General features: G+C 35.3%; 1 protein-coding gene across 8 annotated transcripts in view; it reads left to right on the top strand.

Moving 5' to 3' along the window:
* Positions 1-14202, top strand: part of Foxp2 (forkhead box P2) — a 511758-nt gene that overhangs the window by 451857 nt on the left and 45699 nt on the right. For 7 of the 8 annotated variants that reach the window (XM_076913685.1, XM_076913682.1, XM_076913683.1 and 4 more), the window contains 2 exons: positions 1065-1245; positions 13330-13543. In XM_076913685.1, coding sequence (XP_076769800.1) covers positions 1065-1245; positions 13330-13543 — 395 coding nt within the window. The remainder of the gene's footprint in view (positions 1-1064; positions 1246-13329; positions 13544-14202) is intronic. The other variant, XM_034519090.2, reaches the window with a different exon arrangement.

The following is a 14202-nucleotide window of genomic DNA, read 5'->3' as shown; positions in this document are numbered from 1 at the left end:
AGAAAGTTACCGTTTGATATGCTCATAAATCAAACTGACAAGCTGGCTTCTCTGGCCTAGCTTGCGCTTGTCAGCAAACTGCATCACATATAAACATAATACAAACAAAACATGTTGAAGTAGTTAAATTGATCAGCAGGTATCAGGGTTGCTGTCTTCAAGCTGCCCATTATGCAAACGTACAGGAAACAGTTTTGACCTCCTGAGGTTTTGTTTCTGTTTGGATTTGTGAATAGAATTTCAGACAGCCATCAACTACAGAATAGAAATTGCTCCCTTATTTCTCAGAGGCTTTGGGCAATCCACATGACTTGCTCCATTATGCAGTCTGTTTTCCAGTGAGCGCATCAGAAGTTTCTCTTTTCCCCAAACTAAAAAGGAAAGGTCTTCCACACAGCTTGTCTTCCTCTGAAGTGTGCCTGCCGTCTCCTACCCTCCTGAGTCCAAAGAACTCTGGTTTGTCTTGTAATGCCTCACAAAACTGGAAATTAGACTTTTCTTTATAATGAGGGCACCTTTTTTTTTTTTTTTTTCTTTTGGACATGCATATAATTTCGCCTTTAGTGTGTTCAAAAAAGGAAACAGAGGAAGAGCCTGAGAGTTGATGTGCCTGTCCTGGGAGCTCCAGCCAAGTTTACTCTGATAGATAACTAGCATTCATATCTATGACCTCCACACATAAGACGTACACAGTTGGAAAAAAGTGAGAGTATTCCGGAAGTTGATCACTTCTGTGATGCTTTAATCCTATTGTCTAAATAAACTTACAGTCACTGGTGATGAACTAGCTTCTAGAAAGCTGAACTTTTGTTAGATTCTGTCTTTAAACCTTGCTCGCTACCATTAGTGAGAGTTCCTGGGTTCTTTGATGCCGTTTCCCTCCCAAGAAGCAGGCAGATGAATGTCTAGAGACTGTTCTTGTTCTGCTTCTGGACTTTGACCATGGAGGAATGATCAAGAGCACATCTGGGCAGGGCAAGGAGCATGCCTTTCTGTGTGTGACAGTGGTTTGTGTGCGCCGTGTTCTCTGCTGTTGACGGGGTCGGGTTTTCTGACACCCACAGCAGCAGCAGCAGCAGCAGCAGCAGCAGCAGCAGTTGGCCGCCCAGCAGCTTGTCTTCCAGCAGCAGCTTCTCCAAATGCAGCAACTACAGCAGCAGCAGCATCTGCTCAGCCTTCAGCGCCAGGGCCTCATCTCCATCCCACCCGGCCAAGCAGCCCTTCCTGTCCAGTCGCTGCCTCAAGGTAGAGAGGATGTGCTACAAATAATTCACTTCTGCTCTTGCTCTTTGTACCGTCTCATGCTCTTGTGGCTACATCTAATACCTTGAGGTACTTTCGTTAATGACCTTCCAGTTGGTAGGAAAGCATCAGTGCTACCGTTGGTCACCTGACCCACTGTCTATAGTTTCAGAAACTCTACCACACATTACTTTCAAATTTATCGTAAAACTATCTTAAGCATTTTGTTCAGTATTAAATGTATGCCAATTAGTCTTCTAGGCATGAATAATGCATGAGGCAATATAATTTGAGCACCATTGACTATCCAGGAGAAGGGCTTAGCAAGAGCAGCAGTACGCCATACACCGTGAGCTGATAATGAGTTTTGGTGGACAACTGATGAAAACACAGATTTCTAATCTAGGAACTAAAATCACAAATAATAGACAAGCTCTGTGAATCTGCATATCAGCTGTAAGTTCTGTGATTGGGAAGCCCACCTTATGTCATGAGATTACAGTACTAACCTTTCCCCAAATTTCCTGTACATACAATGTAAACTAGAGTTTTAAATGCTATTGACCATATTATATATATGGTGTGAGTCTGTTCTAATACATGCACACACAAACACACACACACACACACACACATATGGATGAAAGATCAGAGTGTGTTCTAATATAGGTATATATGTATATATTGTTATCAATTGTGGGGAAAAGAAGTTTAAGAAAGATAGAAAAAAGGTGGCTCAAGTTGTCAATTAAGGTAAAAGTCAAGTATCATTAATCGTTATGCATGGAGGTTCTAATTTGCATTTGGATTGTGAGGTGACAAAGTTCATTTATACAAGTGGACTTTAACTGAAGTTCATTGTTTCTGTCCCAGAGGAGTGTATCATACACTAGTGTTTGTCACACAGTTTACTGACTCTGTAAGACACACTCATGAAAAGCAAGAACAATTTAACATAAAAAGTGAAGTTAGATCAACAGTAGCCAATATCTACATGGCACATGACCATTGTTTGATGGCCAATACAAGTAATAATATTATAGTGCACCTTTTCTTTTATTTATGACGTCACTTCTCCTTTGTCATAGCTTCCCCAAGGTTTTCCTCTTTCATTTAACTGAGGTCTTCTAATTCACTTATCTGGAGCATTCCTCAGAAAGCCAGAAAAGCAAAGTTTGCTTGTGGAAAGCAAGCCTGGACATAGACCCACTTTTCATATTTATTTTAGAAAGAAATGGAATGTTCTTCAGTGTCGTCTTAGAAATGAACTTTCCATCCATTAATTGTGGTTCTTTAGAAAAGTAAGTATGCTCAGAAGAAAAATGAAGTGAGATTTACAAAGGACACTTATAAATTAATTCAATGCAAGTGTGGACAACATTCTTGATTAAAAAAAAAAAAAACAACCTGTTGATAGAAACACAAAGAGAAAAAATAAGTATACCTCACTGGTATTTTTAGTACAAGTTAAACAAATCTCCATTCAGAATCTTCTCCAATATATATCATGATTTAGCATAATTTTATTGTGGTCATGTATTTCAAATTGTTTTAGAAAGCTTAAATGTCTTATTTAAAATAGTTCTTCAACTGCATCTTTCAACTCAAGCAAAAGTCTCATCAAGTAAGGCACCTTATTATTGTGTAACAATTTCGGTCATTTTTAAGTGAAAATTTCTCTTATTTCTGAGCTAGTTTTGGATAAAATTATATTTCACTATTTTTCCTACTTTAATTGTCCCAGAACATATAAAAACTAGAATGCTCATAATGAAGAAATTTTTGGAAAATAAAGACTCTAAATGCAAAGCTTAATTTGTACAGATTTACTTATAAACTTTTTTTTTTTTTTTTTGAGACAGGGTCACATGGTGGCCTGAAATTCACTATGTAACACTTAACTGGCCTTGAACTCATTAGCAATTCTTTTGGCTCAACCCTGAAATGCTGGACTAACAAGCCTAAGCAACATCTGCCTAGAAAATTTATACTTTGGAATAAATCATAGTGTCACAACAGTATCTTTCCATTAATAAAAAAGAAATAAAAATTTGAACAGTAGTAAGCTCAAACCTCAATGGTCATTGTGGCTACTGCTTTTGATGCTACCACATCATGAGCAGAAACATGTGCAATGTATCATTTCTGAGATCCATAGTGCACACAGGCTGAATTTGTTTAATACCAACCATCCATGAACATGAACACTCCACTTTCCCAAACTCTAGGTCCCATAACCTAGCATTCTACATCCATGGATTGAACCAACAATGAATCAAATGTATTGGGATAAAAATGGTTTGTGCTGAGGATGGACTTCTTTCTCACCATTTGCTCCTAGGGATACAGTTTAACAACTATTTGGATACCATTAACATGACATTAAGTATTACACTCAAGGATGTATTTAATATATTTTCTATCTATATAATATATACATGTAGATCTATATATCATTTACAGATATATCTATACATAGACACATAGATATAAATACATATATACCAAAATTTGTCATGTTAGAGTTACAGTTCTAGAGATAGAGATGAAGATAAAGAGAGAGAAATAGTCATAGAGAGAGATGGAAAGAGAGAGACATAGACATAAACATATGGAGAGAACTATAACTTCATCATGACAGATTTTGGTGTTTTCAGGGCATATATTCTGAGGGACAACTATAATATTATATCACTATGATAAAAACCTAAAATCAGAGTGAGAAATAGTAAAGATGCAATTATTGAATAATATAGGCCCCAAGACATCTATCTTAGCTGCTTTTTATTTCAGGTAAAATAATTTTGAATTCTTTCATTTTCAGTTTTTCAGATCACCTTGCACTGAGCTTTTGATTTATTGATTGATTGGCCATGAATAATAATCACATGAAAATCAAATGGGATTACCATACATTGATGGATGATGTTCTCATTATGTCTTCAAAAATATGACATAATTTATTTATCTCTATGATTTAACACAACTTTATCCAACCACTTTAAATTATAATTTCTGAAACTATTTAAATGTATATAAATATCAGAAATAACACTTTATAACTTTGACAGAATAGATTTGTAGAACTTTTTCTCTAAAGTTGCACAATATATTTCGTCACTTTAACATGAACTCTTTTAAATTTTAATTAATCATTTAAGTCATAAATACTATCATACTCCTGGATTTATAAAGTAGATACTAAATGAATATGTATTTATTATATAATATATTTAATTATTAATATATAATATATTTAATTATTAAATATTAATATATTATGTATAATATATAATGATGCCATGGCCTACCCATTACCAAGATAAAATTATTCAGTATGCAGTTACATGCTTGTTGTTGTTGTCTTGTTGTTGTTATTGTTTTTTGAGGCACAATTTCTCTGTGTAAGAGCAGCCCTGTCTATCCTGGAACTCACTATGTTAACCAGGCTCACCTTAAACTCAGAGATCTGCCTGCCTCTGGCCTCTTACGTGCTGGGATTAAGGTATGTACCACCAGCACCTGGATTGCTTTATATTTTTATAGTTTTTTTAATATCAAATAAATTATACTTTCAGACTATAATCACGGGTTGATTATAACTTTATTGAAAATTTAGTTTTCCTTGCTTTTAGTTACTTGAAGTTAACTCTATCCCCTCCTCCTTCCAGTATACTAGAGAACTCCAGAAAGAATGAGTAGATTTTATAGTGTTTGGCGTCTGAAGAAGTATGATGAAGTTTCATAGCATACCCTTTCACCCTACTGTGATGTGAACCATATCGCTGTCAAGTGTACCTACGTAGTGTCCATACTGTGTACACTCTCCATTTTCCGTCCACTTAAGCCTCTTCTGTATTAGATCTGTTATTGTGGGAACCTAGGACTTGTGTTTCCTACACCCTTATTTTAATTATTGATGACCTTAGAACCCAGGAGAAGTGACACTGGTGATTCAGATATGGCAAGGGGAAGTTGCAAATCGTCTCCTATAAGTAAAAACGCTGAAACTTAATCTTGTATCATGACACCTCCCTTTAATCCCAGTCAGTACTCAGGAGGCAGAAGCAGGGAGAGTCTGAGACCAGCCTGGTCTAGAAAGCATATTCCAAGACAGCCAGGGCGGTTTCATAAAGAAAACCCGTCTTAAACAAACAAACAAAAAAAAAAAAAAAACCCAACCAACCAGCCAAACAAACATGCAAAATCAAAGCTGAAACTTTTCCTAATAAGTGATCAAACTCATATTGTAAAGTTGCTGAGATTTACTATGAAAAATGAATTTTCTATCTGCGAAACTCTGGTAGGTAATTTTCCTATCACAGCTCTCAGTGCAAAACACACAGCGGTCGTGAGTGATAAGTGCACAGTTAGGGTGGGAAAAACATCAACTCTAGGTTTTGTTACTATCCACAGTTTCAAACGTGCAGGGGTCTTGAAACATATTACAGTTTATGGACAGAAACGTGATGGGAAAGTTTTGTCTCACTACATTTCACATATTTTGTAAATATCTGAGTTATTTAATATGTAAGATTTCAATTAAGAACCAATAAATGCTTGGTTGTAGACAGCTCTGTTTTGATTTCACACCTGCTAGAACTAGGTGAGCTGGGAATATGTGAGCAGTCAGATAACAAAGAATATGGAATATTTAATAACGACTTTATGCTGAGTTAAGAATGTGCTCAAGATAGTATCTGGCTCAGTTGTCACCCAAAGTCAGCCATTTGACCTGCATACCTCCCCGCTCTTTGTATCCTGGATCTTGTGCTTAGTCAGTGTTCATGCATTTTTCAGGTCATGATCAGATCAAACCAAGGTTTAAAAATAACAGCAATAGAAAAAAAATATAAGCAATACACATCATGCAGAATTACTATTCAAATACCAGGGTAGTGTTTATTTGGAGCTTACTATGCAGATATTCTTTCAATTAATTGAAATTTAAATATTCTTGTATTTCTTCAAGAATAAACTTTGGCATGATCACCTTTATTCCAAGCACTCGTGAAGCAGAGAAGGTGAATCACTGTGAGTTCAAAGTCAGCCTAGTACATATGGAATTCTAAACTAGAGCTATAGTGTTTATAGCCTGTCTCCAAAAAGAGGAAGGAAAGAAGGAAGGAAGGAAGGAAGGAAGGAAGGAAGGAAGGAAGGAAGGAAGGAAGGAAAAAGAAAAGAGGACACAAAGAAAAAAGAAAAGGAAAAAAGGTTGCTTGCAAATTTTGTTTACTTTATTCATAGCAAAATATCTTCTAAATAATGAAACAAATAGAAAATTACTAGCAATATTTAATTTTGACAATGCAAATAGGAAAGATTGAGATTAAATTATATAATATTTAAAATTGTTGTAGAATTGTTTAGGAAACTAATATGTGCTACATTAAAACAGATTTATCTGTTTGGTTTGTAAGTTCTGTTGTTGAGGTCCAATATCTCACATGTTCAACAAGTGAAAATTCAGCCTTTCATGAATTTTATTCCATTTAATTCATAAATATTAGAAATACTCTACTTAACAAAGTTTGAATCTCAACCAAATACTTAAACATAGTTTGAGACTTCAAAACAGTTTAGACTATAAAAGAAAAGTAGGAAAATTGTCAATTCTAATTTTCTCTTTCTCTTTCTCTCTAAACATAGAAGGGATGCCTGTATCCTTTGGTAGAGATATATTTCTTTGGGTCCTAAGTAAATATCTGTATTTTCGTTTGTGAGGTTTGACATTTAGACAATGTGGAGAATTGATGGGCCCTGATTCCACACACATACACATGAAAGATGAGTGTTACGTTAGTTGGTGGTTTCTAATAAGCATAACAATATATTTTGTTTAGCTGAAGTTGAGCAAATATATAGACATCTGAAAGATGCTGTAGATATTTAATCTATTATCTGGGGAAAAGGACTGCTAGAGAACTGATTCTTCTAGAATAATTTCTTCTCTTCAACACAGTTACTATATCCGTGTATGTATGACACTTTTTAAAAAATGTAAATATTAAGAATAAAATGTGGGAAGTACAGCTGGATGTGGGGGCACACAACTTGAATCCCAGCACTAGGGAAGCAGAGGCAGGTAGATCTCTGAGTCTGAAGCAGATCTGATCTACAGAGCCAGAAAAACCTTGTCTTTAAAAAAAAAAGTATACAGAACATAAAAATATCTGAACTCAAAATGCTGATGTCAACTTTTCTTTTTGGTTTCTTTGGTTGGTTGGTTGGTTGGTTGGTTGGTTGGTTGGTTGGTTGGTTAGTTGGTTGGTTGGTTTTGATTTTGGTTTTTTGAGACAAGGTTTCTCTGTGTAGTTCTGGCTGTCCTGTAATCCTCTCTATAGACCAGGCTGACCTTAAACCAACAGAAATCTGCCTGCCTATGCTTCCTGTGTGCTAGGATTAAAGGTGTGCACCACCACTACCCTGTGTCATCTTGTCTTAATACATTATGAATGATATAAATATTTCTACTAAACTTTGCTTTTATTACTTTTGTGTAACCCTAGAAATTTGAAAAGTACTATTAAATAGCATTTCATTAATTAGATATTCATAGTAGACTTATACTATATCATAATGTATACAAGTTATTTTTGTATGTATGTACATATATATGCTGTATGATTTTGTATACAAATGTGTGTACAGGTATGAATGTATATGTGTGTGTGTGCACATGTTTATACATACATACACAAAGAAGTCAAATGACTCTTGCTAGTGTCTTTATTACTTTCTGTCTTCCTTCCTTTTTAAAGAGAGGCTATCTCTTATATACCCTCCATATACACACTTGGAAACCAGAGGTGGATATCTAATACGGTGCACTATCAATCTCTCGTATATTCTCTTGATTAAAATTCTTTACTGCACCAGGAGCCATGCTAGTGACCAGGAAACTCTAGCCATTCCAGTCGCTATCTCCCATAGTGCTGGGGTTGCAGACATGTGTAACCACACTGGGCTTTTGATGATGCTGGAGATTTGAAATTAGGTCCTTATGCTTATACAGAAGCACTCATGTGTTATCCTCTAAGCCATCACCTTAGCCTATAACTTGGCTTTTTACATGGGCGTTAAGGATCAAAACTCAAGTTCTCTGTTCATATGGCATGCACTTTATCAACTGAACCGTCTCCTCAGACCTTAAAAAATTAGCTAACATTAAAAAAATAATTTCTGAAAATAGAAGAAAAGATATTAAAAAGTCACTTATTTTAATGTAAAAAGTATAAACATAACACTTAGTTATAAGGACAACCACTGAAAATTGTATATTTACTTCAAGGTTGTAAAATATATACATGAATTTTAGATTGTTAATTAACATCTAGCACAATTCTTGGCACACTATATTTACTCCATAAACTCAGAATAAAGGATCAAAAGATTATGATTAAATTGCCTTTTCTGCTACATGACCTGCTGCTCACTTAGTAATTTATCTCTTTATTCAGTTGAATCTTGAGGAAAAATTTCACCAATGTTTATTTCTAAGTCTAGCAGTGAATAGCAACCAGGTTCAAGTCATCATTTCAAAAGGAGAAGAATACTGCCCAGTGTTCTGTTGCCACAGACTTTTAAAGTCACATACTTAATAAAGGGTTTAGGAACTTATTTGTGTCTTTGACATGGGTCCAGAGAAATTGAATCATCTTTTTGAAGATAAAAGTTGATTATTATTCTTTAATATTCTAGCCCATTGCTCCCTAGAATATGTTTTCAGGTGCACTAATGTAAATCTCTTCTGAGTGAAGAGGACAGACAAAACAGTAGAGCATTTAAACAGGACCAGAGAAGAAGTGTGCTACGAAGCAATCATGTAGGAAATGACCTGAGAATAAGAAACACCCCAGCCCCTTGTACCAGGTTTGCAGTCATGTAAGAAATCTAGGCCATAGTGTCCAACAATGGCAACTATGGGGGCTCAGTGCCTCATACCATCAGTATTATTTTTAACCTTTCCAAAATCTAGTAGACATGGTTTGAGAAACTGTGTACTAATTTCCTTTAGGTGTTCTTAGACCAGCAGGTGCATAGAAGAGTGGGCACTTGTGGCATCTATTACAGTGGATGGAGAAAGCTGCCGGGGGCATGTTTTAGCAGAAAATAAGTATAAAACAGGAAGCTGGATTTAGAACATGCAAGATTTGAAAGACCTCACAAGCTCACATGGTAATATTAAATTAAAAAAAACAAAACAAACAAACAAATACCAAAGAACTGTGTTTGGGGACATAGGGTACAGCTTAATTACAGCTCTAAAGTCTTTACCTAATATTAAATGCTAATATAAATTAATATAATTTCAGCATGGGTTTATCATTTTTTCAAATATGTATTGAAATATTGAGATAAAAATTGAGTCAAGATTTTTTTGTTTGTTTCTTGACATTTCAAAATTTTTTCACTCAGATCATATTACAGAGCTCTAGAACCCTCAAAATATCTAGCTTGGAAGACTATGAATCTAACAGGACTGCAGTTTAATAATTTTAGATTGTTTGTGCCTATTAAGAAGGATTTAAGCAATTGATTGCTGTAAAACTTTATCTCAAAGGTGAGGTGATAGTTTCTATGTTGAAATTCACCTTTAGTCTTTGGACTCTGGAATCACTGTGAAAGTTAATCCTTCCTCCAGACCTATGGCTCTGCTCTGAGCTGTGATCAGCATGTGTATGGGACTATTTAAGTATCCTGAGATGATGGTAATGCACCAGTTCATTGGGCAGCTACCATTCCTTATTTGTATTATCTTCTACCCTTTTTAATAATTGAAAACTATATTTTTTTATATTTAACTAGGAAACAGTGCCTTAATGGTAAGCAGGTTAGTCATCGAATCTTTTTGAGGTCCTACTAAGGACCTAGCCCTTAACATAGTTTTATAGCATGAGGCTATCACTAAGTTCTATCCAAAGAATAGAATATAAAAACATAAAAACAACTATGAAAATCATTCAGAAGGCAAGTGAATACTTAAATTAACAGAATAATTAACAAAGCACATAAACTCAGTAGCAATAACATCACTAACTACTATAGTCTTTCAAAGTGCTTTCATAGTAAGTATATCAAGTATAATTGGTACCATCTGTAACTCTCTAGACATTGATCTTACAGGTAGCAATGTCTGTACGTAAGGATTTCATTAAAGGTACCAAACTTTGATGTTACAACCAACAGGTTTTCAAGAACTGTATAGTCTTTTGAAAACAAAGAAATCAACTGTATTTACTGAAAGCATCCAGGCACTGTTCAAGGCACTGGGAGAGGACAGCAAAAGAAAAACCTGATCTTGCTTGTCAAACTTTCGAAGAGTGAGAGCGAGTGAGAGTAAAGAATGATTGAAAGGAAGAGACAGACAGTAAAAGCCATCGCTCCATTAACAGTCCAGACTTTGCATAATTGCAGAAGCTAAGCTAATATTCTTTAAGTAAAAGTAATCTCTACAGTCCAGAAATGATGGGAAAAAAGGTGGAGGAGGACATCGGTGGCAGCTATGGCAAATGACCTCTCAGGGAAAGGGGGAGGGTGGTTTTAAAGCTGTCTAAGAAAAAGAAAGGAGAAAACCTTGGGCATCTCCCCAGAGAGAATAGCCATTGCTGTAAGAATAGCCAGAGAACCAGAAAATGCATGAATTTTTATAGCAGGACAGAAGCACCAGATAGCTACAACAAAAAGAAAAGTGTAGAAGATGATAGCTGAGACCAGGCAAGAGACAGAAGAAATGCCATACTGTGGGGCCATAGTACACGTACAGTAAAGGCTGGGCTTTTGATTGATTTTGCTTTTTATCTAAGTGTTGGAAAACACTTCCAGGGGCTTTGCCTGAGAATGGGCATGACTTAATTTACCTCATATAATTCAAGTCAGGTGGAAGGGTGAAGAGACCATGAAGCACCTGTAGCTGTCTAGGCTAAAACTTAGGAGATAGAAGAGGGAGACAGCAGTATGGGATACTGAAGATAGATAGATGCTGAGAGGAAAGAGCTTTGCTTCTGGGGATCAGAACACCCTACAGACTCAGACAGGTCTTAAAAAGTTATGATCAGAAAAGATTCATGACTCTATCAATGCTACCATTAAAGAGACAGTTAATAAATTTTGTATGAAACAGTTTTCTCTACAACAAAGATGATATATACCATTAGAAAACCACATTTCTTGACAGAAACAAAAAGTTATTCCGAGATAACTTTAGAAAGCCAACTTTATCTTGTCATTCTTATTATCTCAGATTGTTCCTTAACATTTTAAGGATCCAAAATAACCAAAATGATAGCTTTGGATAAACTAACAATGTCTGAAATTGTCATATGCATGGCAATTTTGTGTTACCACCGCAAAGTATAAATTGGCAAAGAGTTACAACTGGGCCAGTGGGAATGCTGGCCACTGGCTGTTTATCACTCTCTAGAGAGAAGAGTGCTTACTCCCTTCCCTACATCCTCTGCTGTCTAGCTCCAGTGTTTCTTGCTGGTCCAGAAAACCCTTCCCTGCACATCATTTGATAGATAGCCATCACCACAGCCACTGGTGTTGCTACACTTTGGTTGCGCTGCTGGTTGATCCCTGGACCTGTATATTATTGTAGAGGTAGCACCACATAGAATTACAGAGCACAGTGTTTGGAGCTTAGGGTCATTGGAAGGTGGGCCTTGTGCGTACCTGTACATTATGAGTCCTGACTTCCAGTGAAGGTCACTGGATTCAGGAATATAAACCATTTGCTAAAGCTTCAGGATATATTATGCATTCAATAAATGACAATAATTAAAATTACAGCTTCATTTCTTCTACTATAATTTTATTTAGTCACTTTGATATTTTGGTAATAAAGTATTTTAAGAGCAAATTCATTCAAGTCAGTCTTCTTTGATTTGTTTATTTATTTATTTTTCAGAATTTTACCTAAAATATTTTATACAATATATTTTGATTATGATTCCTCTCTCCAGCTCCCCCTAGCTCCTTCTATACACATCTCCAACCTTTGTTAGTTGCCTGTTTGTATCTGATTAGAAAACAAACAGGCATCTAAGGATTAATATGAAAAGAAAACAAAGTAAAATTAAATAAAACAAAAATATCAGACCGGAATCAAGCAAAGAGACGAAAAAAGCTGAAGACAAAGTACGAGAAATACATATAGTTGGACACATACATTCACACAAAAAAAAAAAAAACAAAAAAACCTAGAATTCATGATACACACACACACACACACACACACACACACTGCTCTGACACATCTTTATGAGAAAAAGAACCCCCAACAATGTGACTGAGCTCATTTAGCCATCGACAGATAGGCACATGGTCTCTGCCCTTAAGACTGGTTTGTTTCCCCTGTGAAAGTCCCTTTCAGAAAACAAAATTTTCATTTGCAAGTGGTTTTATTAATTAGAGATGGCATTTGTGTTAGGAACGGGTAGCCTAAATTTAAGTTGCAATTTTCATGTGTTTAAGCTTTGTGAGCACAGGCAATGCATGCAAGCATTTAAAAAAAAAAAAAAAAAAAAAAAAAAACAAGAAACAAAAAACCAAAACAAGTCATTTAAGATACTTCAAAATATTTCTTCAAAATAATAGTCAAAATCAAAAGAAGATACCAAGCTTGCTGGTCCCAATTTTGTTTGCCAAGTAAACACAAAGAATCTGAACCAGAAAACTGTTTAAAATAAGAAGTAAGAGTTTTTTAATCAACCAGTGGTAACTGGTTATCTCCTCCCTCTCTCCTTACCCTTTTCTTTCCCTCTCTTTCTCTCCCTCCCTCCCCTCTCCTCTTTTAATTCATAAATAAAAGATAGGTAGATTTTTTTTTCATCAACCATATATTTCCCAAACCTGTTCTCCTCAGTACTGTTTTCAAAAGGTTGTTTTAAAATAAATAACGTGTTGTTTGGGATTTAAAAAAACAAAACAAAAACCCAAAAAAACCAAACAACAACAACAACAAAAACCATTCGTATTGGTGGTACAAGAGTATTTTTATCATGCGTTAATGCTGGTTGTAATTTTTTCTGAAGCCCATGAATATGTTTCTGTATTATATTAGTGGGGCTTTCTTTCATTTTATAGCTGGCTTAAGTCCTGCTGAGATTCAGCAACTATGGAAAGAAGTGACTGGAGTCCACAGTATGGAAGACAACGGCATTAAGCATGGAGGGCTAGACCTCACAACTAACAATTCCTCCTCGACTACCTCCTCCACCACTTCCAAAGCATCACCACCAATAACCCATCATTCCATAGTGAATGGACAGTCTTCAGTTCTGAATGCAAGGCGGGACAGGTAAGTCTGCTGCACTGTATTCTCACACGTCTTTCATCACTACTGTTGGCAAAACTAAAAATGAACAGGGACAAAAACTGTATTTAGAGCAAGTGAAGGAGAAATCATTATTGTTGACCTTGTTTATTTTTTTTAAACTGTAAAACGGCTTCAAACGCTACCAGTGTACTAGATATAAATGGAGAACATGCCTAAAGAAATTAAGTTTTCCATGAATGTACAAAGAATGATTATATTGAACTATTTTGATAAATAATATATTATGAATTAATTCTAGTTATGAGAACATTGCTACAACAATATAAAGGCAACTTTGGCTGTCTATATTGTGGATTACATAATGTTCAATTACTTTCTAATTTCTAAGGACACACTTGAAATGTGAATTAAGGAAAAATGTGCATGATGCACACATTTTTAATTATTTGAAATTTAAAAGTGTTTTTGCTTGAGGTGGATTAATGAATATAGTGAAATGAGTACATTTTGATGATTTATAAAATAAATTTAACTGGGAATGTATACAGGAAAGTCATTGGGCTTTTGTTACCAATATTACACTGTGTGAGGTAACTTCTCACCTTAGTGTCCTGTCTATTTTCTTTAAAACTGAGCTTCCATAAGAAATATCCAGTTATATTGGTTTGTTTTGTTTTGTT

Source organism: Arvicanthis niloticus, chromosome 15 (genome assembly GCF_011762505.2).
Source record: "Arvicanthis niloticus isolate mArvNil1 chromosome 15, mArvNil1.pat.X, whole genome shotgun sequence".
Classification (NCBI taxonomy): domain Eukaryota; kingdom Metazoa; phylum Chordata; class Mammalia; order Rodentia; family Muridae; genus Arvicanthis; species Arvicanthis niloticus.
The sequence above is the reverse complement of the archived record's forward strand: the minus strand, read 5'-3'. Positions and strand labels throughout refer to the sequence as shown.